Genomic DNA, 25,735 nt, shown 5'->3' on the forward strand with positions numbered 1-25,735 from the left:
GTTTGTAATGCAAGCATATTTTAATCTCTGCAACTTTAATCAACAATCTGCATCATTTCTTAATATGTCCCAAATGCATTTTTAACTTTATTATGAATTTTTAAATCATGTAACACCGAACCACATGTTGATGGAGCATACATAAGTCATGGGAGCTACAGCAAAGGGTTCGTTCTCAAGTATTTTAGGGTTGTTGGTTCTTTTATTAGGGGGTGAGAGAGGGGTTGTGGTGGGATCAGAACATGACCTGAGTCCCCCTTAAGCCAACACCTCATATTTCTGGAGAACGTGGCCAGACCACTATTATGGTACTTATTGTTTTTGGAGGTGATAATTAAGTTGAGCAGTTTTGGAAGGACAACAGGGCATTATTTTCACTTTGGGTAGACTATAACATAATGTGATAGTGCGGAATCTGCGGATTAAAATCACTTTAGTTGTTGTGACTGAAAATATGTCCCACGAAAGAATGCCAACACGCGGTTGCAATTTTATAACCTAAAAACTGGGTTTGGTGTTAGTGTCCCTCCGCAAAAACACAAACAAAAGCGGTTATGTGTAACGTTACGTTAGGCGCTGCTCTACTTTGAGTCCATCATTGGTGTATCTGTGTGACCCAGTTTCATAGGCTTTGTTCGGGGGAGCCGCCTTCATTGCTCCTCTCTTTTGTTTTGGTCTTAGAAACCCTCAGTTCAAAAGCATTCGCGCATCAATATGTGATTGCGCGCAGAAACTAAACCACTGGGGATGAATAGGACGTTTTTAAGCAAACTACTGTATCATTCTGTTGCGAGCTTTCAAGTATACTATAAACTTTAACACGGATGAATCATTTTTTTTTCAACGATTCGATCACAAAAACGGTGTCGCTAATTAGGCGCATGCGCAAATAACTTTGATCGCCAGCGAATGAACTGGCACACAAAACTTGCTGCGGGCTCGCCGCGCACATACGTGTGCGTGCACATAGTTCGTCAGCTAGCTGGACTTAGTGCAGATACTGCAAGCGTGCAAGTAGTACGACTTTAATTCAGTGTAATTTTATGCTCTTGGGCAAAAAAACCCACCACATTATCTGTTGCATCTTGGAGATGATATGATAAGAGATGATGGGTCCATAGCGGATGCCTTCGGTGTGTCCTGATTCCCGACCAAAGAGGAATAACAACTGCGGCAAAAGCTGAAAACAACATCCGAAGTTGGCATGAAGCGGCGCGCTCTATAAGGATATATATGTCCAGAATTCTTGCTCAAATTCTTCATAATATTCCCCGTATGACTGTAACGTAAGAAGAAGGTCCTCTGGTTTAGTTTACACAATCTTTAAAGATCGTTTGTCACGATGAACTACAGGCACGCGCAGTTTTGTTCGGCTGGTTGGAAGTCAATGGTGCTGTCCAGCGTCCTGCTTGTTTACATCGTACCTTTGTGTGCTAATGGTAAGTAGACGATAAAATAATTTATGTGGAGAGTGGAAATGTCCAGGTTATCCTTCAACTTAAAGTTGCTGAAAATGGGGAGAAAGAAAAACCGTATGTGGACGTTTCTTGATAAAGTAAAATGTATGCTGACTAAAGTTTGCTAGATTTTGCTATGTCCATCATAGACGCACGCTGAAAACTGTTTGCCAAGTAAACAACTGGATGCAGCCAGACTTTATTCAGAGATCTGACCTTAGAATCTCGGTCTGGTCCTGTCAAGAACGTGTCACACTTCATCCCAGAAGCAAAAGAGAGGAAAACGTATGTATGATTTGCTTCAATAATGAAGCAATAAAACCATGCAGATTAGTATATTACCTATGCTTGTGTTTGCCTTCCAAGCATCAGCAGGTTCTCTTGTTGTTACAGGAATTATTGGCATAAACCTCAGTGGACGGGTTTTTATTGTTGTATTTTTAAGAGATCTGAGAAAAAAGGAAGGTATTCCATGAGGTTAAGTTTTCTCATCTAAATGTGCTGAATATGGCATTTTGTGTTTTCTCAGGACAAGTTCATTAAATTGTCTTTTCAAGTCTTTCATGGAACAATATTTGGAATGTTTGTCTGTTTTAACTTTTTTATATTCAGTTTATTATGATATACATTCGTTGTATACATACAGACAATCATTACTATAAGTGAAACACAATTTCATCTCTAGCTGAAATTTCTTCGGTGGACATGCTGTGACAAAAGGCTGTTACTCTCCTTTGTTGTTTTTGCCAAGACCTGGCTGCATTCCTATGGCAACAGACTCGCATACTCCACTTTGAGAGGGAGTCGGGATGCATTCACAAAATTACATACATTTAGCACACATTCATATATATATATATATACTATATATACAGTATATGTATGTTTGTTATATGTATGTGTGTGTATATACAGTATATATTGATTTTTTTGAACTGCTTAGCAGAGGACCGTAATGTTTAATGTAAACTTTAGCACTGTAACACTGTTTTGAGACTGTGTGCATTGTGCAGGTGCTACATAAACTACATAAACTGACTTTTTTGGTGTTTAAAATGTATGGTTCCTGCCATTTAGGTGCTTTCTTGCTAGAATTGCTAAGATATTTTCCATGCACGGCCCGAGAAGGCCATCTGCCACTGAGCTCTACTAACAGCGGAGACTGTCAATGAGCATTAGCATCAACAAGCGTCTGCCTAGTCTCCCCGTACAGAGCTCCCAGTGAGGGCTGACGGTATTTATCCTACCGGCCGCTGACACTAGAGCTGTCCACGCTGCTGGAGACTTATGATGCTGCACAACCTGTGGGACACTTGCTGGTTTTCAGTCTTTATGGAGTCAAAGCACACTTTCAGAATACTTGTAGTTGAATCTTGCAGATACATAACTTAGGCTTTTAAAATTTGACCGCTATTTCATCATTTCACACACTACTACATAAAAAATATTTTAGATAAAATGTCCCCGTCATACTATACTAAACCTCATTTAGATTTTAAACTTGTGTTTATGAATAAGCTGAAAACATTCTGACATACATGTCAGAGACCAAGATAATCATTTTTAGGTGAGCAGCTGTACAAGTAATACAGCTGTCACAGTGTATATACAGATCATTGTGATTTTGCTGAAACTGTACAGTAGTGCTTTTTTCACGTGTGTGTGGTATAAAGTTGGCACCATTCATAATACAGGTCTGGTACTCTCTATTTGTTCGGCTTTGTACCGACACTGCTGTGCACCTACATCCCATCCCTGATGCCTTGGACAACCATGCCAGCTCCCCTGCCAAACTGTATTACGGTACTATTTATATCAAACCACATGGGCTCAGCGTGTGAATTAAATTCAGGAGAGCTGTTGTATTCTAAGGGAAAGGGTGTAAGTAATCTAAAGTGTGATGAGTTAAATGTTGGGTTTGTTTATATGTAAGGAAATGAAAGAAAGTCTGAACAGCAGGGTAGATTTTGCCTATCCTGTACCCGATCTGCACCTACAGAGCTCAGCATCATTCAGAGTTTTGCACATCATGATCCTTGCATGTTTGACTAGGTCATGTTTGGCAAATTTGGTTCACAGTTAACTAGCCAGTAATGCACTTGCATGTATCTGTTTTTCACAGATTATTCATTTGTATTTGTCTTGTTTGCTTGTAAATAGAGGCCATGGGCACAGTGAGAGAAAAAGACAACATACTTTCACACACTTTTTTGCAGATTTAAATGTCTCTCCGGTGAGGTCATGAGAAAATAGTTGGAAGGCTTCTCTCTCCCCGATTTCTTTCTCGCTCTGAATCTTACACCCATTTTCCCCTGCTATCCCTCTCGTCCATGCTACCGTGACATGCTTACTAAACAGAGAACAGAAATCCCTCTCAAAGGCTTTTGGCGCTGGTCTTTAGAAAAGCGGAAAGAGAAACACACTCATTTTTTTTAGAACAGCATAGATGTGTTTTTGTGTTATTTTTCTTTCACCTGCTCCTTTCCCTGACCCTTCTTTTCTCTCTGTTGACCCCTTTGTGAAGAGGTATGCAAATGAAAACTGTTTTCATCTTGTACCCTCTTCTACCATTTTCTTTTGCTTGGTTGGCATTTTTTACAACATCTACAAAGCCACAGGCTTTGCAGGCTGTTAAAATGACAAAACGAACATATCTGATCATTTTGCAGCTGTACTAGTTTTAAACATCATGCTGGCGAGAACCTAAGATTAGAACTTAATAGTATGCTTGAACGTGGCATGAGAAATTATTCATGCATGCGTAACAATCTCTGTTTCTCTCTCGGGGGGATCGTGTGAATAAATGAATGAGAGAAATGGAGGAAATGATTGGAGTGGAGAGGACAGAGAGCTCTGTGTTCAGCGTTGCTTTTGAGATGTTCCAAAACGGCAGCTCCTTTACATTGGTTTTTGGCAACTGTGCGTGTGAGACTGTCTGTCAGGGAAGGATGCGACTCGCATTTGATTCAATGAAGAGGAATTGCACCAAGAATGCCCCTCGGAAACTGAATTTCACACTGTCAATCAAAAACTGAAAGTTAAGATGCAATCCATAACTTTTTGTATGAAAATAAACGACAATCAGTTATTGAGCAAGTGTTCAAAACTCTCCTTACCTTAACCCCACTTACAATGGTGATCTTATAAAATGATTTATAATTTGTTATTTATAATTCATGGGAATTGTGATATATGCATAGAAAAGTATGTAAAGTAACCTGCAATTTTATGTTTCAAACAAACATGCAATAAAGTGGTATGGATTGCAGCTTTGAAGATGAAAATAATTAGTTCAAATCTGATAATTAAACCATACAGTAGTGGTCAAACGTGATCTCCAACTTTGGACAATTTAAATATTATTCACATATATTATTTAAAATACATTCAAATGTATTCATGTTGCATTGTTGTGTTTGGGGTATAAACTGAAGCTCAGTTTTGAGAAGAATTTGAGAAACAAATGTGCAAATTTATGAAGACACAGGCCAGGAGAATGACTCAAAATATTAATACAATACATGATCAACAAATAATAATATTGTAGTTAATTATTGCTTTATTGCTCATTTGTCCATTTTGTACTATACACCACATATTTTAATGGTTTAATCTAACCTGAGGTGGCATTAAAAGCAAATACTGTATCTTACAAATATGCTCCCTGGACATCACTGTTTATATTCCTCATTCTTGTTTTCTGCTTTTAATGTTAGTCAGATTAAACAATAGAGGCTCTATTACCTTTGTGTATATGTGTATATGCCCATGTGTTATGTTTGAGGATGACTGCATTAGACTCCTTAGATTTGACAACATCAGCCACCTCCCAAAGGACAATAAATTAGGTCAGCGAGATGTTGAGATGTGTAATGCTACAAAAGAATTTCCCATTAATTTACGTGTGAGTCTGTGAGAGTTTACTTGCCGCTCACTCATGCTTTTCAGATTGACCATTGCGAGTCACAACACACAGCCCTTAATCCTAATCTGAATCCCAGTTCTGGCTCAAATTGAAGGGGGTACATTGGTAAATCAGAGCTCCTAATCCAGCTATCACAAGCTGCTTTGGAAAGAAATCTGGGCCCTCTCACACAGCAGTGTATAATTAAGCAGATATGTGTTTGTATGTTGTCTACAGGGTAGTATTTGTCTTTTGTATGTTTTATTCTGTATGGCTATAAATGCAGTGTAAATATTTAGTGAGCATCCACACATGCATAGCAGCATCAGGAATATGTCATATTTAAGTATGTGAAATTGTAATAATTTATGGTTTAATGTATTAAAAATGTGGACTGTAAATTGCTGTACTGCTTGTTTCCAGCTGTCTGAGCTCAGTGGGTCTTTGCCAATTGCTTTAAGGGCTTTTTGTGCTCACATCTGTTAAAGGCATTGAATTGCAGTATGCAGATGTGAAACTCTAATGGAGGATGCACTGAAGCAGTAAAGTGATAGTTCACCCAAAAATGAAAATTTGTTCATCATTTACTCTGCCTCATGTCATTCCAAACCTGTATGACTTTCTTATGCAGAACATAAAGTAAGATATTTTGAATGGGTTCCCATTGATTTCTATTGCATGGACACAAAACCACAGGCATTTCTCAAAATATCTTCTTTTGTGTTCCACAGATGAAAGCGTCATAAACAGGTTTTGAACCACATGAGGGTGAATAAACAATGACATGATTTTTATTTTTGGGTAAACCATCCCTTTAAGCACATTATATTGTGATATTTACTTTGTATTCAGCTCTCTGGAATACTTGAATCTGATTGGTCAGTTCCAACTGTACAACCGACCATACGATTTCCTGTTTAATTGTTTGGATAGTTTAATGTGTAAAGTTTTGACTAACTTTTATTTATGAATTTTCAGGTAGTTCATTCATCTCCAACTCTACTCTACGCACTAACTCCTCTCAGTCAAATGGGGAGGGGCTTAAGCCTGCACTTCCTGATGAGGCCACACCTATCACCCAAGTTCACTCTCGAAAACCACGAGCTGGGGAGGAGTCAGGGAGTGGTGGAGAAACTGCGACCACAACCAATGTCGAATCATCCGAGCGGCAACACCTAATGGATCTGACGGCAGGTGGCATGGCTGCCAAACTGCCCACCCTGGCTGACCCCCAGACCCGAGGCCTGTCCCAAATGGATTTTAGTGAAGAGAGCAGCGAAAACAGCGCCCCACTCTGGAAGAGTGAGATACTACAAGCAGATGGGACGTTGTTGGATGTTGACCGGACTCCATATGAATCCACCCCTTCCCCACCTGAAGAAACTATTACGGTCAGTTTTTACAACCCACCTCCTCCTCAACATATCAGCAACGATCGTCCTTGGGTTCAGGAGCTCCAGGGAGGAGATCCAACGTCCTGGACACTTTCAGATTTTTATGATTATCTGTCACCTGACTACACCCCCACTGAAGTTTACCCAGATGAGAGCCAACCAACACCGCCAGATATGGAAGATGAAAATTGGCCTTTTGTTGCTAGCGCTGTTCCTTCGAATAAAAAATCATTTGGAGTTGAAGACGGCGGATCTGGGGTTTCTGACCCAGCAGGTTCCAGAGAAGCTGACAACTTGGCTTGTCTTCCTGGATTTCTGCGTATAAATGAAACATGTCTCCCGGCATGTACGGTCATCACCGGTTACTGTTTCAATGGAGGCCAGTGTTACGTGATTGACGGTATTGGCGCTTTTTGCCGGTAAGATGCACACATTCTCGTGTATCTGATTAACACGCACCTATACAAATATACACAGACCTAAAATTATATAATAACATCTTAAAAAAAGACCACCAACGTTTTTGTCAGCATCTGAATCCGATCAAACAGTCAAAATGAGTTTGAAGATGAAGTTCGGTTATTTTCATGTATGATCGGCATCCATCTGTTCATGGTGTGGGATTATGTTTGTCTTACATTTCAAAGAGAATCTAAGAATCTTAGTCACCATGAAACGGATGTTGCGAATGACTTCTTTTCTGTATCGTGACGTATATCCTAAGTTAGAAAAGAAATGTAGGGTGGGGCTTTATTTTGCCCTTCCCTTCTTAATTGGTTTGTTGTAAATTGGGCCTGGAGGGGAGGGCTAAAAATGCCTGACCATTGGACAGTCAGTATAGTCCTACCTCTTTTTTGTTGCTTAGGTCATGTGGTGAAGAGTTGTTGTTGAGAGGGGGAGAGGAGCTTAATGTTTTTGATTAAAGATTACAAGTCCAAATGAAAAAAAAAAAAGGTGTGCACGGTTATATCGTTTATAGTAATCACTGCAACACTGTGTAAAACACAATTTTCCTGTTTGATTTCATGGTGACTTTAAGGTTGGGACAAGGTTATGGTGACATAACAGTGCATAAAAGAGCCAGGAAAATGAACTTCAGTGATCACTGCCTTCAACATGCTACACCCAGCATGTGTAGTGTTGATTTAGAAAGCAGGAACAGGAGAAAAGTGCAATCTATATACACTGTGTATCAAAATGCAATTGCATTTGATCTCATTCCCAATCTATTGATATCATTTTATCAAAACACTACAAACTTTTGTAGGCTACTCCAGGCCTGTGTGATTGTGGCTTCGTGGCTCTTAAATCCAAACTCCTCTGCCACAATCCTACTCTACTCTGAGACCCACACTGACCCTTTTTAAACATTTGCTTTAAGGGATTTGGGTCAAAGCCCAGATCTCTCTCTCTCTCTCTCTCTCTGTGTGTGTTGGTGCGTGAGTGCGTGTCTGTGTGTTAAACAACTAAAGCCCCCAATTCAGCTTGCTGGTATGGGCCTGTCATATTGTGTATTATACTACTTTTTTATTTGTGTATAGTCAAACCTCATAGCTACAGAATGGCATATGGTGTTATGCTGTGTGTGCCAGCGGGAGTTGCATAGCACTGCTATTTCACACTGGTTAAGACTCTCTACACTGGCGGCATCCCAGTGAACTGTGTTTTCTGTCCGCACAATTATAACAATTATTCTCTTCCAAAATACACTAATAAAAAGTCAACTTCAAATCCACACAGACAATCTGGCTTAGCATTAACAACTTTCAACATGGCAGTGGACTTTTGTGTTTGGCGCATGCCATGGGGCTATTTTGTTGAGAGGGAGTTACTAATAGGGTCAGTGTTGTTTAAAAAAGTCAGGTTTCCTACTTTTATATCTATTGCAACATAAAAACTGCTATGGTTTGAAGATTTGATTTGCTTAAGGTGTGTGGCAGGATGTATTTTTCTGCAAAAGTCGATTCGGGGGCGTGATGCCCAACCAGTAGCTTACACCAAATGAATGTGTAGTAAAAACTATTCAACTGAGTTTCACATTGATCTGTTCTTTAGGCTAGAGAGTAAGCGTGGCCTACATACAAAGCAATCATTTTCTGTGCCATATTGATTTGCCTTTAGCACGCATGCACACACACAAACACACACGCACACACTAGCTTCGGGGTAAATTGTGCGATTAAGTGTATATATTATTTTTTTGTGAATGTTACTAGGATCATTAAACAACATCTTTTCTATTGCTCATACTTTCATAGTAAGGATTAAACTACGTAATACTAGATACTAGACTTGATAATACTATATCAAAAATCCAACAAGACCTGAGCCATTTAGGGACCAGAATACGACTACCTAGTAACCACCCAGAACACCCTAAAAAACAACATAGCAACAAGTTCTTTTTAAAAAATACGAATTGTGTTGTTTTTTACTCACCCACATGACGTCAATATGTTTTATGACCTCCAGGCATCTTCGAAACACAAATCAAGACATTTTAGGTGACATCCGAGAGATTTACAGGCCTCCTCATAGACATCATGGTAATAGTTGTCGATTCGATGCGTCGAAGAGCTCTCGTGAACGCGCACCATAGACTGACAAGACAGAGGAGAATATATCGATTAAAGTCGTTATTTTGGTTTGTTTTTCGCACATAAAGTATTGTCGTCGCTTCAAAAAATTTCAATTGAGCCACTATGAACGGATGGATCAATTTAACAATGTCTTTAGTACTTTTCTGGACCTTGACAACAACTATAACCATGATGTCTATGAGAAGGCCTGGAAATCTCTCGGATGTCACCTAAAATATCTTTATTTGTGTTCCGAAGACGCCGGTAGGTCTTAAAACATGTGGGTGAGTAAAAATGAACACAATTTTGATTTTGAGTTGAACTTTTCCTTTAACAACTGCTGAAACACACGTGACAACACATTCTTGAGAAAACGTAACTGAAGTTTAACTTAACATTTGTCAAACATTAAATATAACATTGAATGCGTGCACTTCTGATTTATTCATTAGCATATAGGGTGTTCAGTTTGGCTTGCAGCAGATATTTTGGAGCTGTAAAGTTTATTCGGATCACAGCTCAGGTGCTTTATTCTCAGTGGAATGGACACATGTCCTTGACTGGACCATCTGTGCTGTGAAGTAGGTGCAGTCACCACTCATAAGGTCTCTGAGAGAGCAACCTTGCAGAAAAATCCTTCTATTGATAAATGGGTCAACAGGCCACGCTCGCACACCACACGCTCCTCGTGTACAAGGATACAGCCATCTTTCCATAGCATTTATCTCTCTCGCTCTTTCATCTCGGCACAGATGTTTGTGTCATGGCCAGCTTGTTTGGATCTCAGAAAAAATATCACAAACAGTATTAGACAGCACCTTAAATCAACCGGTCCTTTGTATAAACATAAGACTCGACTCGACACAAGTAATCTCCATTGCTTTCGCTTTACACAGCCATTTTTTCTTATGTGTGTCACGAATACAGTATATTCTCTTCAGAAAAGAAATGTTATTAAAAGAGAGCTCTTTAAGAATTATTTTTTTATATTTTCTTAAATCTTTAAAACAGATATGACAGAAACGGGTGGTGTTTTGGTCAGTGTTGAAAACCTCTTATCTATTTTCCTCTTTGTAGATGTAATGTCCAGGAGTTTATCTGGAACAAGGGTTCCAGGTGCCAGTCGGCCATCTCAGACTTCCAAGTGATGTGTATAGCAGTGGGCGGGGCCACCATCATGTTGCTCTTTCTTTTCATGGTCATCGTCTTTTTCTCCAAGAAGCTGTACCTCCTCAAGACTGAAAACAGACGACTTCGTAAGCGCAGGTGAATCTCCACATGACATAAGGAGGCAACCGCAGTTCATTTTAAAATGAGTGACTACATCTCTGATATGATATTACATAACATTACATGCATTTGGCAGATGCTTATATCCACAGATGTTGGATGCTTATATATTGATTACCTAAAAACCTTTTAGCATGTACACACATCATTGTAGAGTACAGTTAAGTGTTAACATGGGCTTTCGTCGCAATGATATCATCCATTTACCAAAAGTAGGCCAATCTGACAAAGTGTGTGTAAAATGACCTACATACTGTGCAGCCAACAGCATTTAAACAGCCCAAGTTGTCAGGATTGGAGTGGAAAAGGAGACGATGGAAATCAAGAGAGGGAAACAGAGTGAAAAAGATTTCAACAATTGTTACCACAACGAAAGGAAGTGGTAGTACCTTTTAATCTCAAAGCTGAGAAGGAGCTTCTAAAACACCTTGATATTGATGAGAAGCACATATGAGATAATCAGACAGTTATCTTACTATTATAAAATATGAAGTTGATTTTATGACTTATTTTATATACCTTTTATATACTGTAGCATACATGGTGATTAACCAGAAGTATATCTTTTAAAGGGCCAGTGTATGAAGTTTTGTGGCATCTAGTGGTGAGGTCGCGAATTGCAACCAATGGCTCTCTCTACCCCTCCCTTTGGAAGCACTATGGTGGCTGACACAGGGCTAAGATGTTGTCACGTTTTGTTTTTTACCCAAGGAGATAACGTATTTACGAAACACGCTCTGTAGAGCAGTGTGTCCATTTAGGGCTACTGTAGAAACAACATGGCGAATTCCATGTAAGAGACCCGCGGTGTATGTAGATAGAAATAGCTCATTCTAAGGTAATAAAAACATAACGCTTCATTAGGTTAGGTATTTATACAATTCTGAAGACATTGTTATGTATATTATTTTGCACTTCTGTCAATAGATCCTCCAAAAAATTACACATTGGATCCTTAAAGTGGCCATAACTCAGTTTCTGCACATCTCGTGTTATTCTTGAGTCCTTACAGAATAGTATAGTATCGCAGTAGAGTCTTTAGTTTGATCACATTTATAAAAGACAGATACAGCTGTACGATTATTTCCGAAAACATACGACGGGGGGGGGATGGGTCATGGAACTAAAGCACGTGGGCACACATTGGCAACAAAACACAGACATATGACTCAGTTTCACTTACCGCGTGCGGTTCATGTCCTGCATCTTTTAGCGTGCCGTCTGTCAGTTTCAAACAATCTCCAAATCCAGCGTTATATCCACCGCTTATATAACATCCATCACTAAATGCTGTGAACAAACAAACACACACCTCTCACTATCGCGAGCTGCAGCTGCAGGCCCACAGCGAAGCCAATCTTGACGCAGCGCAGCCAATCTTGATGGTAAGCGGGTCTCGCTCGTCAGTTGACGCGTGAGCGGGCTATTTCTTTCACCTTGCCGTGGGCTTGCTTTTCCGAGAGAATTGCCCATTTTTGACAAGTTGACCATGTCAAGCATGAGAAGACAGCACGTTTAACATTGTAAAAAGTCAGAATGCATGAAACACCGTTGCATGCCCCCTTTAAATGAATTATGAGTTTATTTACTTTTCTCTGTCTTGCAGTAAGAGCCGGCCACAGTCGGAGCAGCCTGTGGATAACTTCTCGCTGTGCACCGTTCCTGAAAATTCTCATGCAAATGTAAGGAAACTGTGTGACACCCCGACTAATCTCCCCCATGCCAGTGCTTTGGCTTATTATGATAACGTTTTGTGTCAGGTAACTGTCCTTTCCTCTCTTTCCCGCTGTTCTCCACTGAGCATGCGTGTGAATCTTTGTGTGCGTTCCTCTCATTGTCCCTCTTCATCATTAACATTAGACAAGTGTCAGATGCATCCTCCTCTTCAACTCTTTTTTTTCCTTGACTCACATTCGCCCCCATGTTTTATGAGGCCATGTGAGGTACTGCAGACTACATGATGCATTGTGATAACTGACTTACTGTATTTGAGAGGTTTTTTTTACATTTTGCAGTTTGTCCAGTGGGTAATAAATGCCATATTATCTGACCAATCAGGTGTTTAGATATGTCAAACATGAATGACATCATGATACACCAATCAGAGCTCTTTTTTCATGAGGTGTTAGTAGAATAATCCTTTCTCGCCACCCCACTCCTTAGAAAACCATGAGCAGATATACGTGGGAATATAAACCCAAAGAGGATTGCAGCTGTGAGGTAAGATGATCCAAACTGACCTCTTCCCAGTGAGTGACCTTTGATGCTCTGCTGAAAAAAAAGGCTTGAGGCGTCTTGTAGCTCGTGCATCTTTTCCTCTTCTTGAGCTTATATCCCCTTAACAATCATTCATAACCATCAAAGCATTAGATTTAATACTACAGTGCTCTATGTCTTAAAATCCCAAAGCTTCCTCATTCTAAGTGACATTTTGATTATCTACATTGTGCTGCTAGGAAACATTTTTCTAATCCTCTGCTATCTAACAGAAATTGTCTAGCCAACTGTTTATCTGCTTTTAATCTCTCCACACTATCCAAAGCACTAACACATCGAGGAGCCAAGGTTCAGTTTTTGTAGCATTAGGGTCTACAATTAAAGCCATAGTTCACACAAATATGAACATTCTTTCGTAATTTACTCGCCCTTATGCCATCTCAGATGACTACCTTTCTTTAGCTGAACACAAACAATTTTATATAGATTTTATATAAAAACACATATACAAGCATCATTCAAATAAATGACTTCAGTGGGTTAATAAATGTCTCCTGAGGCAAAATTTAATTGGTTAGAGAATTTTCATATTTTGGTGAGCTGTTCCTTTAACAACTGAACAAACAAGTCAAAGATGTTATTAAACTTTTTATATTAAAACTTATTACCTGTCTGTTCCTCGAGTGTAAATAAATAATTGTTTCTGTTCCTCCCATTTACAATCACTGCTTTTGTGTTTCATAAAGAGATATTACAGGTAGCGAGTTCCCAAACATGGCACTTTCAAAAATGCCTTGCTTTTAATTGCTATGTGCTTATAGACGGTTTCATTGGACGCACACGCCTGGCCCTAAGTTCTGTGTTTGGTTATAATATAACAATTAATTTGATAATTAATGGATATTGATATACTAATGAATATGAATATTTTATTGCATATGAATTGTATTACATTAAACATACACTACTCAACAGTTAAATCGATTTTTTGCGGAGGTCAACCGGAAGTTAAGTTTGGGCCACATAAGGTTTGTTTATGTCACTGAAACAGTCTGTATACCTAGAATTAGTTAAAAAGCAGTGACAATGGTAAACGTAGCATTAAAAACCAAGATGTTGCACAACAAGGATGCTCTGTTTTCCTTGTTCACAAGGCTCTCTTTACATCTGTTTCTTACATCTGGCAAACTGATCACAAGTGGACAGAGATACAGCGGTGACTTGATAATGCATTGTGATCCAATCACTCAAGATGATGCTTTTGGCCAAGGTGCATTTGTATTATAAACCATAGATGAATGATCACTTGTCGTATTACAGGCAGGATTTTGCCTTTAGTTACACAGCAGGTCTTACCTGGGTTCTTGGATCCCTGAGCCTGATATTAATGCCAGGGTCCCAGAGGCTTTGATAGAGTGAAAATGTTTGCACAATATAATCATTGCTCATCTCTGTGTGTATCTGTCACAGGACGACACCACCAAGGAAGAGCCCGATTGTCCCAAATGTCCCCCTAAAGAGGACGAGCCTCTGAACATTCAGAACTCGCTCACGCCGAACCACGAAAACAACAAGGCAGCCGGTGAAGACAACGCAGAGGAGGTAAACTCACTGAAAAACATGAACGTGTAGTACTGCCCTGCTGCCACACGCTGGCGCTGTGACTGTAACAAAGCCCACACTGACAGCTCCCTGTTCCTATTAAAATTTCCCAATGGGCCAAAAACTCACACAGCAACATAGCGCTCTACCTTGCACCCATCTGTGTGACTTCAAAACACAGATGAAGCTCTGAACTAGCATGCTAACTTGCTCCTCATCGAACACCGTACGCATTGTCACCTTCACCTCGTCCTGGCTTGCTGTCACCCTACATCATGTCAAGCTTTGTTATGCTACCCTATGTACCGCTAAGTCCCGTCAAGCTATGTAACGCTTCACCCAGACCCAAAGGTTTAACCTCAGGTTTCAACCTTTGTGACACCTTCTGACTTCCTGCCTGTCCTGCCTTACTCTGAATCAGCATGCATCTGTGTTCTTTTGTTTTAAAGATATGAAATGTTTTTATGGAAATAACATGGTTATTTAGACGACTTTAGAAAAAAATTTGAGATTTGTAGATGTTTGGTGACTTATTCAGTGAGCATGTCTAAATATATGTTTGATACTGTGAACAAGCAGTATTTTAGTGTTTGTAAAGTTTTAAAGCTTATGTGTCTTAAAATTAATTGATGTCTAATTTTTATGTATTGACATTGTTTTGGTTTTGTACTTTATTTGTTGCTGAGATAAACTGAGAATAAAATCAGTTTGTTTTATCAGTACACAATCGAGTGCCATTGTATTCCTGAGCTCTATTCTTCCTGTATGTGCTCCTGCTTCTCACGTTCCTGCTTTGCTCTTGTGCATGGCTTTAGAATTTCAGAGGTATCGCTAATCATACTGCACATTTCACCATCATAATACTGCTTCAAAATATTACTGTAGGCTGACTTTAGTCCAGATTTAGACTAAGCATCATTTGCTCCACATTGCTGGACTTTGTCAATAGTGTCAATGTGTGGTATTTCAAATACTAGCTTGTAGGATTTTGGGCAGAGCTTTGGTCATTGGTGCTTGATAATAAATTTGATGCTCTTAGTTAGAAGCAACTGCTTATATACACAAAATTTGTTCTACCTGATATGTATGATTGTTTAAGCACACTTTCTACCCAATATGGAGTTGAAGTGATGTATAAAGTACTATCCACTTCTTTACTCAGTTATAGCTTGTGCTGGTTTGATATTAAGACTAAAATGGACATCTACAGTAAATATTACTGAAAATAAGCTTAAGGTTGTAGTTTCTTCATTTTATATGCAAATTATAATTAGCTTTGTTTGTGTTTTTGTTTGTATGGGTTTGCTTATGTTTGTGTTGTATTTGTGAAATTATGTTTACGTTTTGTGTGGTCCTTTCAAATATTCACACGTTCGTACCGATGTTCTGTTACTACGCCTCTGTGTACTTTGTATCTGTGCCTTTGTGTGTCTGTGTGTGTCCAGGGTGGCGTGACCATCGACTTAGAGTTGCTCCTCCCCAAAGAAGCAAAAATGAACCCTGAGACAAGCCGCCCACTCCACTACAATGTCTTCCTCTACAAACTCCCCAAGTCCCCTAAAAAGTCCCCCGTGTTGCGTCGCCCTCCGGGCAGGTCAGGGCAGGCGAGGCCTCTGTCCCAGATTTGTCCCAGACGCAGCTCTGAGCCCGGCTACAGCCCCATCAGCACGCGCTCCCTGCCAGGGGTTCTCTCTGGCTCATCCAGTCCTCATCTGGGTACAGCCTACATACCTTAATATAGTGGAAGCCTTCAACAGGGACAAATGAAATTGTTTGAAAATAAACTTGATTTGAAAATACTGCATTCACATCTGTGAGTCGAACAGTTTTAGGAGACATTGGTGATAAAACATCAATAATGATTTGCATGATTTAAATAGATCAAGAAACTGGGGAGGTTTCAAGTAAATATCTAAAAAAAATGAAAGGAAAAATAAAAGGTAACGACAAAAGGGGAAAATGATTGTTTTGGAATTACAAACGCAAAAGTCAGATGTGTTTTGATTTGATGTATTTTGTTAAACGTTAAATTGTCATTCACACATGCATTCACAGAAATGAACCTGTATATATATGTTCAGAGTAAACAAACAACGTGATAACTTTTGTTACTAACAAGGTGCTTTTTGTGTTTTTAATGTTAGATTAATACTTTCACTTGGAATAAAAAACTTAAGAACTGTTCTGAAATGATTGCTGGTTCTTTAGCGCAACAACAAAACAAAAAAACATGATGTCCTCATCTGTACAGAAACATGAAAGATGTTAAAAGTAGAAAAATGATTTCACATTTTAAAGATCATATAATGAGTATAATGTTGATAATCTATGATGCCATGTTCTCCAAGCATCTGCAAAACACTTCAATGCTCCGAGTGTGGCATTCTGCTCAAGCCAAAACCTTCTCACAAAGGAAAACTGGGTCAGTCTCCCAGCACTCACTTCATCAAAGAGAATCAAAAGCGAAGGATGGCGTGTACAGACTACTGATATAGAAGACTGGGTGTCTTTGAGGAGAGTAAAAAAAACTATTTTGCTCATTACTAAGATGTATTCCTACACACAGACATTGTTTGCTATTTTCGGGTTTGCAACAACATCGCATGTCAATACTGTTCAATACTATATTCCAGTCAGCACCCACTATGCACAGCGTGACCTTTGTAATGTATTTCATTGCTCCTCCCTCTGACCTCTTTAGTACAGTTTAACAGAGTGGCACATCACCGCTACACAAACTGCCATGGTTGTAGCCTATTAGGGCAGTGGTGCATGACGTAAATCAACGTTGGCACATATTTAGCACACTTCAGTACTGTACTGTGGAATTTAAAGGTCTATGAGAAAATACATGGACTTCATTCATTTACATCTAAAAGAATATTTAGAGAATTATTGAAAAGTTGTATATTGAATAGGCCTAAATAAACAAATGTAAAATGAATAAATACTTAGAAATCTACTTTGTAGATCAAATGCAAGCAAATTTGAGATATTTCCTTATTAACTCCATACACTTATGACAATGATGCTGTATTTGTTAAAATGAGTAAATGCGTTAGCTAACATGACCTAACAATGAGAAATAATTTTTAGCATTTATTATTTTTTATTAATACTAGTTATTAATGTCAATACAACTGTATGTTAGTTCATGGTGCATTAACTAATGTTAACAAGTACAACTTTTGATTTTAAAAATGTATTTGTAAATGCTGAAATTTACATGAACTAAGATTAATAAATACTGTTGAAGTATTGTTCATTGTTAGTTGATGTTAGCTAATGCATTAACTCATTTTCAACAAATACTTTAATGGTAAGTACTGTATATACAGTATACCCTTTGGGAACATTGTTAAATCAATCTGAGATAAACCAGACCATCAGACTGATCAAACTGATGTCAATACAGTTACTGTAAATGCAGACATGTCTTTTTACTTTCCACTCAATGTTCTTATGCTCTTAATAAAATTTAATTATTACTACTTGGTGACTACATACAGGTAGCGTCCTTTGTAGATTTCACAGACATTAAGTGTCCATTTATATAGCTTATATCAAATATAAAACATACTTTCTATGAAGGTAGAAATACATACACAAACAGTGTTTCCAGCACATGATTTATTATGGAAGCAACATGCACACAGTGTTTGAAGCCTCACATTTATGTGGCACAATGCAAACAAACACTAGTGTCCCACTTACATTTTTCCTATTCAATTTTTGTTATACATACAGTTTTAAAAGATGTCTTATTCAAAAGTAAATTTAGGAGCAAGAAAATTGTATCAAAATGTTTAGTTTTAGAAGTAAAATATTTATAATAAACTATATTCAACATCAACAATCATCTCTTCGTCATCTTTATCATTCTTAGAGTGCAGACTAAAGTGCTATATAGGAACAGAATCGCAAAGTGATACAGAAGTGTAGGATTGCATATTAGAAATCAATGCAAGAGTTGTTTTCTACAGTATATGCTTGAAAAAAGTACATTTGTTTAGTCATAATGTGTTAAGAGCACAGTTAGTAGATGTAGTGACACTTCAGTATATGTCTGGTGCTTAGTAAGTAGTTTAATAAGTATTAAAGGACTATACATGAATAAAATCTAACACACAGTAAGTGTTGTTTTAGGCATCATATCTTGGGTAGTGACCACAAAGGATCCGAATCACCAAAAGGATCTTTTTTATCCACAACTTCATTGTTCATTCTCACCATTTTTGTTAGCGCTAATTGTTTTCTGTATTGTATCTTGACAACCGCTAACAGCATCTGCGCAGTTGTTGGTAATGACTGATGGATCCATTCTCTTGCTTTGACAGATCAGCACCAACATTGTGATTTATCCTATCCAAAATTAGAGGCCTCACTTTGAGATGCAATGCTGAGATTATCCACTTTATTCTGAAGAGAATCCAGAATTGTACTGGAGCCAGATGTGTTCTCCCGACGGGACCCTTGCGGATTTATTTTGTCAGGCTCAGAAGCGGAGACGTGAGCAGGTGTTGGAGTAGGTATGAGAGTATTGGCCAGTGAAGGAGGAACTGGATTGTCCATAACTGGGACTGCTGACTGTCCTGACAAAGAGCCAGGTATCTGGCTATGACTGGGAGTATACATAGCTGGTCTTCCTGTTCCATTAGGCATGGTGTTGAATTGAGGTGGAATGGTCTGTTGGCCCACTTGTGGTGGTCCAAACGAATACATGTTAGTTTGTGGTGGTAAAGCTCCTTGGGGCATTTGGGGCAGGTTGGATGGCCGAACGCCAAATGGAATTTGAGCATTTTGGCTTAAAGTTACCTGTGGGAAATTCTGAGACCCTGAGATCGGCTGTGATGATGGAAATGATGTGGGAGGACAGCCCATGTAGGGCTGTGGCCTGCCTTGTGGAAGTTGACCAGGATGGAACTGATTAGAAAGAGAAGACTGATGTTGGTTAAAAAAGGCTCCTGGAGGTTGTGATGCTGTAAATTGGCCATGCAAAGGTTGAGTATGTGGACCTAATGCTGGTCTGTAACCTGGTGGTAGTCCAGATTGTTGCTGTGGCTGGAACTGTCCAGGTTGGATAGGTGGCAAGATCTGCCCAGGAAAAGCATGTCTTGGTGCGTTTGGGGGGATGTTATGTCTTTGGTATGGTGCTCCCTGTATGATCTGTTGGGCAGAGGAAGACTGAGGCTGCCCAAATGTGTTTGGCATAGATACTTGTGGCCCTGGTACACCAGGCCTAAAGCAATTTTGGGGCATCTGCCCCAGTTGTGGAGGCACAGTGTAACCCCCTGAAACAGCAACAGGCCCACTAGGGGGTTGCTGCCAGAGAGCTGGATTGTATCCCTGAGTTGGGACCTGTGAGGTTGTCGGTTGGTTAGCCTGAAGATAGACAGGTGCGGTGCCTCTTACCTGAAACTGTTGTGGAATCCCTGTGGATGGAACGTATGTTATATGATTTTGTGGGAGATGATGGGGCAGTTGTGTGGGCTTTGAATCTGTATTGGGAACTTGTGGGGTTGGAAAACGAGTGGATGGAAAAGGGTTTGCCCCTTGTGGCCAAGTAAGCGGGGATCCACCATGCAAACTGGGATTTGGAAGCACCGGACCTCCTGCGAAATTGGTGTTTGGTGGGAAGCATCGCATTTCTTGTGGGAGATCTTGTCTAGCAATGAAAGGAGCAACTGATGGACCTACAGCTTCAAGACTGGATGGGCTAGATCTAGGAACAGGAACTCTCTGTCCACCTTTCTGTCCGAGTTTGGGAGGCTGTCCTTTTCCAATCTCCCTATGAGAAGGATATAGAAATTAGTATTTGATGAAGGTTACCATTATCTTCACATATACAAATATACATATACAACAAACAACTTACTTTTCCAGCAACTCAACTCGCTCATTCTCTCTGGTTTGACAATATGACTTGGTTTTGTCCAACAGGGTAGAGGTCTTCTTGTCTAAATCCTGGTAGAAGTCTCTGCCCTCCTTAGCCTTCTTTATCAGATCCTCATACGCCTCAAATGAGGCAATCAAGGACTGCACTGTGCTGTTCCATCTGCAGGCCAAAAAACACGATTACAAACAAAATCATCGAACATTTCTTCTGATCATGGTGAGATATGCAGAATACATACTGTTGCTCTGTGAGCGTGAGCGTCTTTCGGACAGGGGCATACTGCACATTGGCATCTGTTAGTGCTTTCAGGATGTTACCCTGGGCTAGTAAATTCTGTTCTATATATCCCTTCAGCTGATCATATTTCTTCAACTGTTCCACAAACAAAGTCTGAAAGAGAAAATTTACAACAAATGCATTCAAACCTGTACAAGTGGCACTTGGTTGCCACTTCAAAATGCACACAATCAGCAAATGCACACAATCATTTGTATTAAAATAATGATTATCTTGTTTGAATTAACCTTGATTTCAGCCCGATCTGCGGTTACCAGGACGCCGGTGATGTCATCTTTATGAATGAGATCACGAAGCTGGCTCTCCAATGAGATCCTCTGCTTTCGCATTTCATCAGCTTTGTTGAGAATGGTCTTCATTTTTTGCAAGGACGTCATATCATCTAATGAGAAAAGAGAGAGCACTTTCAACTTTTTAGAATCAGTATAATCAACTTAATTACAATAGAAAAGATAATCTTACCTTGACTCAGTTGTGGCTGAGGCAGGCTATTTCTGAGATCTTCCACAGATCCCTGGAAGAGCCGTAGGTTTGGTATGTGCTGATTCATAGCTCTGTGAAGTTCAGTGTTGGTTTGGCTGGCTGCCTCATGGGCGGCCTCGTATTTTGTCAACTCTTTTTGAACCTCCTGCAGGGCTGAAGGCCTGGGTGGCAATCCCTTCTGCCCCATCACCTCCATTAAACTCTTTTCCCCGGCCTCATCTTCTTCCAAGGCACTGCGGATCTCCTCCAGAGAGGAACCCACATCAGTGTAAACATTTGATAGCGCTGCAACACAGACATCATTTGACATGATGATCAATCTGAAAATTTACCCAAACTGAGAAGAAACGCAGTAGTAAAATATTTCTCTTTACAGCGAATTCCCTTCACAGTGAATTTTAATGTAGACAAACTCAGTTTTAGAGATTGTAAATGCAATCTCTAATTTTGTAATTCCTGCAAAACATTTTTACACATTTATGCCTCTAGTTGCAAAAGAGGCAACAAGTCTTCTATGAAATACATCTTTTAATAACCTCTTTGACACCACCATTAATACTAACATATGATGTGTGTTTGTATATACACACTCACCTTGCATGGCCTGAACTAGATTCTTGACAGTGTCTGGTCGCACACTGAGATAAGCACATTTTTCCAGCAGTGTGTCAGGAAGAGTTTTAAACATGTCTATTTTATAAACAGAGTCATTGCTTAGAGACTCCATAAACCTCCTGTGGAAAGATGCAGCTATAAGCCCACAGATACAAAGAATATCAACACTTGTGGACAACAAGTGGATAATTGAGTATAAAGCTAGAATTTCTTAATCATCAATAAGGTTGTTAACTTACTCAAGGACCTGGTTTTTGTCTTCTATTTTCGCCACAATTTCCCTAAGTAACTTTGCCTTCTCCTCACTAAGAGAGACAAAAAGGTTACAAAGAGAAATAGCTTCTCTAAACACCTAAAACAACAAGTGATGAAGTATCTAGGAAGACATTACGATGATGTCTGACCTGTAAAGGGAGGAAGCTTCATGGGTTGCCATGGGAACAAGTTTAGAGAAGAGGTCAGGACCAGTGACACTTGGATCAGTTGGGGTCACAGGCAAGGGTTTCACCAAAGAGGCACCTGTACAGCGGATGTAACTGGATTAAGAAAACAATGATTTGATGATGACCATTCTAATATAGAGATGAGAGTTTTCTATACCTTTGACTCCTGCCAACGTGTCCAGATTGGGCACAGATTCGTGGTAAATGAAGTCATTATCTTTCTTCACCGAATTATATCTGATAGGCAAGATGTAAGAGAAAATTAAAATCAGGAGAAACAGATTTAGCGTTTGGACACAAATATTGTAGTAACATTTTTGTAGTTTTGATATTGTTTGGGCCTAGGGACTGTGAGCCACCTTTGTTCTTGCGTCCTTTTGAATTGAGCATTAAATGGAAAAAAGCCACAATGAAATTCCAAAAGACTTACTTTCCACCAATGACATCCATTGTGAATTTCAGAGCATCCTGCACAGAATCCAGTTGACCCTACAGAGAACAATGAGTACAGATGTAAATGTGCTCAATGAAACAGGTGGGTTTGTGCGAGTGTGTATATTCTTACCCTTATCTACACATTATTTCGGTATGTCCTTGTTTGCTAAAAAATATACAAACTGGGAAAATTATATTTTTATTAAAGGTCCAGTGTATGAACTTTAGCGGCGTCTAGAGGTGAGGTTGCAAAGAGCAACCAACAGCTCACTCCACCGCTTAACACTCGCTTTCTAAGCTCTACGGTGGCTGACACGGGACTAAGGTGTCGTCACGTTTTCACTTCTTTGCCGAATGAGATAACGTATTTACGAAACACGCTCTGTGGAGCAGTTCGTCCGTTTAGGGCTACCGTAGAAACAACATGGTGAATTCCATGCAAGGGGACCCGTATGTAGATAGAAATAGCTCATTCTAAGGTAATGAAAACCTAACTCTTCATTATGTAAGGTACAACATAGTTATGTATATTATATTGTATTTCTGTCAATAGATCCTCCAAAAAATTACACATTGGACCTTTAAATTCTAAAACTGATATAAATTGTCTGTAAGGGTTAGCTAACAGTAACTTCAATTAGCTATCCAGGTATGTCAGTATGGTACTATATGTCCACATTTGGATTTCTTAGTGTGTTTGTGTGTGTGCGTGCGTGCGTGAGAGAGAAAATGTTTACCTTGCCCTGCTTAATTGCTTCATTAAGTTTATCTACGGAGAACTGAAAGTAGGCGACCTGTGGAGAAACAGCAGGCGGCTTCATCAGATGATTATACATTCAATCGCTTCTATTTAACACAGATCCTTTATTACAGTGGGCCGAAGAATTGTGCGTAAACATGATGTCAAGTCAAACATGATGTAAAACTGAACAAAGCTCACACAGTACATCACACACACACTTACTGATTCTCCATATTTCTGCTGCTCCTCTGATTGTTTTCCCATGTGCAGCTAATGAAAAACAATTATGTAAAGTAAAATATGCTTATGGAAAAACATACTGTATCAAACATATGGCGGTTTGTTTCATGGTGAATAAGCAGATCTCACGTGTGTAATAGCAGTGAAGTAGCTGATCTTCAGGCTGATGAGTTTCCTCCACTCCTTCTGAATCCTTCCTGGCACACATTCAGAATGCTCCAAAACCCTCAGACAATCCTTGTAATAGTCGCACACCTGCGATCACACTCAGCATTAATGTTGCAGTGCACTGCGAAATCAAACTTGAGCTTGGTAAATGACAAAAACATTCCACCTGGGCACAAATCTTTGCTACTAAATGACTTTTCCTGTTGTCTAGTAGAGTTTTCTCCAGGAGACACTCCTGGGCCTGTGCCTTTAGAGAGAGATAAAAACGTCATTTAAAAATGAAAGGAAAAACTGAAAGGAATGCAGCATGACTGACATAACGTTTACCAGCATGAGGCTGATGTTGATTTGCAGCGTCTGGCTGTTCATGTCTGAACTGTAGGTGTGATTGTAGTGCTCTCTCATGTATGTAAAAGCCCCCGCAGCACACTGGAAATGTGTACAGGACACTTTCATCCCCTTATAACGCACAAAGAAGACAAAAATACAAATAGGTATTTATCTTTCTTAATGCTTCCTAGTTGCACATTCGAATTCAGATTTATGTAATGAAGTCTGCATTCACCTCCTCAGACAGACGGTTATCCAAAGTGCCCAGAATCGAGTGCAAAGCACCTAAAAGACATAAGTAACACATTTTTACAACTCTCTTGATTAAGAAGTTACTTGTGGTATATCAGTTATTGCATTTAACTCACCCAGGTTATACAGGACACATGCCTGCTCATAGTTGATATCATTATGTGTGACATTTCTTCCCGAGAAGACGTCCGTCCTGCAATCAAAAGAAAAAATTACTTCACTGAACCTGCACGTGGACTGTAACGAATGTGACAAATGTCAAAGCGAGCACAGACGGCCGCATTTACCATTTCACGGGCACAGCAGCCTCCTGGCCGGTTGCCATGGGAACACGACTCTGCAGAAAGTGCAGCTGACCGAGGTATTTCCTGAGAGTGCTGCAACCCTCAAAATCTCTTGGTAAATTTACCACAGTCTATAATAATAATAATAATAATAATGAGAGATTTTAATACAATATTCATCAGCAATGATCACTGTAAGTATTGATCAGCATCTCTGTGATGTAATGCAGATTCCCCATAATCCTCCTGATCACCCAACTAAACCCACCTGTCTGAGCTCCTCCAGCCTCTTCAGTGACTCACTGTAGTTCTCTGGGTTCTCGCCATAGTTTATATGAATGTACTGGGGGTAAAAGAATGAAAATAAATGATTAACAACTGACAAATCAAAATGTTTACTTTATTCTAGAATATTTTCTTGGTAAAGTATAAAAGCATAATTCATTGCCATAGTACTATGTACATGCTATGGCATTGTTTGACATCACTTTAGCAGCAGTCGTGTTATCTATTATTGTTGTTAACGGTTGCAAGACAAGACCCATCAAGAGGTATTTTGTAATCTAGTTCCACCCTAAACTGTTTTGATAACATCCACACGTGACACCTACTGCCGTATATGTCATGGTCACCCAAGAGCCCAGTGCTGGCTTAATGCAAACGAACTGTGATAAGTGTACAAAGGAAGCTGTTTGTTTTTCAAATAACTTGTTTCACTGGCCAAAAATAGACTTTCAGTGACGACATATTCTTTTAAACCCTGATAAGTACTGTAAAAGGACGATTTAAATAAATACAGCCACTGGACAAATTGTTAAAACATGACCACACCTCGCAAAAGCTGACTACAGATTTCTGGTACAGTCTGTGAGCACTGTTGCGCAACAGGTTGGATTAAAGAGTCTCACCTGTTTTACAGTGGGGCTGAACTCAAACTCCCCCGCTTCCTTTAGTTCCAGCCAAATCATTGGCATCCTAGGAACGGCCTCCATTTTACCTCCACCAAACACTGTTCAAGCTCAACAAAAGTTTTCAGAGGTTTTTAACAAAACGGGGAAATTATGTCTGGATTTGAGCAGGAAGCTTGCCTGACGCTCCCTCCTCAAA

The 25,735-nt window shown here is 39.5% G+C and overlaps 2 protein-coding genes across 5 annotated transcripts; one reads left to right on the forward strand and one right to left on the reverse strand.

Annotated features, from left to right (window-relative positions):
* Positions 1 to 719: 719 nt before the first annotated feature.
* On the forward strand, positions 720 to 16,627 carry cspg5b (chondroitin sulfate proteoglycan 5b). Of its 4 annotated transcripts, XM_057355145.1 has the most exons (7): positions 721 to 1,439; positions 6,340 to 7,174; positions 10,412 to 10,600; positions 12,231 to 12,306; positions 12,788 to 12,844; positions 14,312 to 14,443; positions 15,889 to 16,627. In XM_057355145.1, exons 1-7 carry the CDS (start codon positions 1,343 to 1,345, stop codon positions 16,177 to 16,179), a joined length of 1,677 nt encoding a protein of 558 aa, XP_057211128.1. In that variant the 5' UTR covers positions 721 to 1,342; the 3' UTR covers positions 16,180 to 16,627. The 4 variants fall into 4 exon arrangements, with proteins under 4 accessions (XP_057211126.1, XP_057211130.1, XP_057211128.1 ...); XM_057355143.1 differs by lacking the exon at positions 12,788 to 12,844 and having other exon boundaries at positions 720 to 1,439; positions 12,231 to 12,384; XM_057355146.1 differs by lacking the exon at positions 12,788 to 12,844 and having other exon boundaries at positions 722 to 1,439.
* Positions 16,628 to 17,777: 1,150 nt separating this feature from the next.
* Positions 17,778 to 25,735, reverse strand: ptpn23b (protein tyrosine phosphatase, non-receptor type 23, b). Its single transcript, XM_057355405.1, has 20 exons — positions 25,537 to 25,735; positions 24,897 to 24,971; positions 24,632 to 24,759; positions 24,461 to 24,537; positions 24,328 to 24,377; positions 24,090 to 24,221; positions 23,929 to 24,009; positions 23,724 to 23,849; positions 23,577 to 23,624; positions 23,350 to 23,406; positions 22,608 to 22,666; positions 22,335 to 22,414; positions 22,139 to 22,253; positions 21,974 to 22,039; positions 21,714 to 21,853; positions 21,099 to 21,404; positions 20,864 to 21,018; positions 20,578 to 20,729; positions 20,319 to 20,498; positions 17,778 to 20,231 (listed from the first exon to the last, which is right to left on the reverse strand). Exons 1-20 carry the CDS (start codon positions 25,618 to 25,620, stop codon positions 18,806 to 18,808), a joined length of 3,537 nt encoding a protein of 1,178 aa, XP_057211388.1. The 5' UTR covers positions 25,621 to 25,735; the 3' UTR covers positions 17,778 to 18,805.

The sequence above is a fragment of the Triplophysa rosa genome, linkage group LG16, assembly GCF_024868665.1.
Source record: "Triplophysa rosa linkage group LG16, Trosa_1v2, whole genome shotgun sequence".
Classification (NCBI taxonomy): domain Eukaryota; kingdom Metazoa; phylum Chordata; class Actinopteri; order Cypriniformes; family Nemacheilidae; genus Triplophysa; species Triplophysa rosa.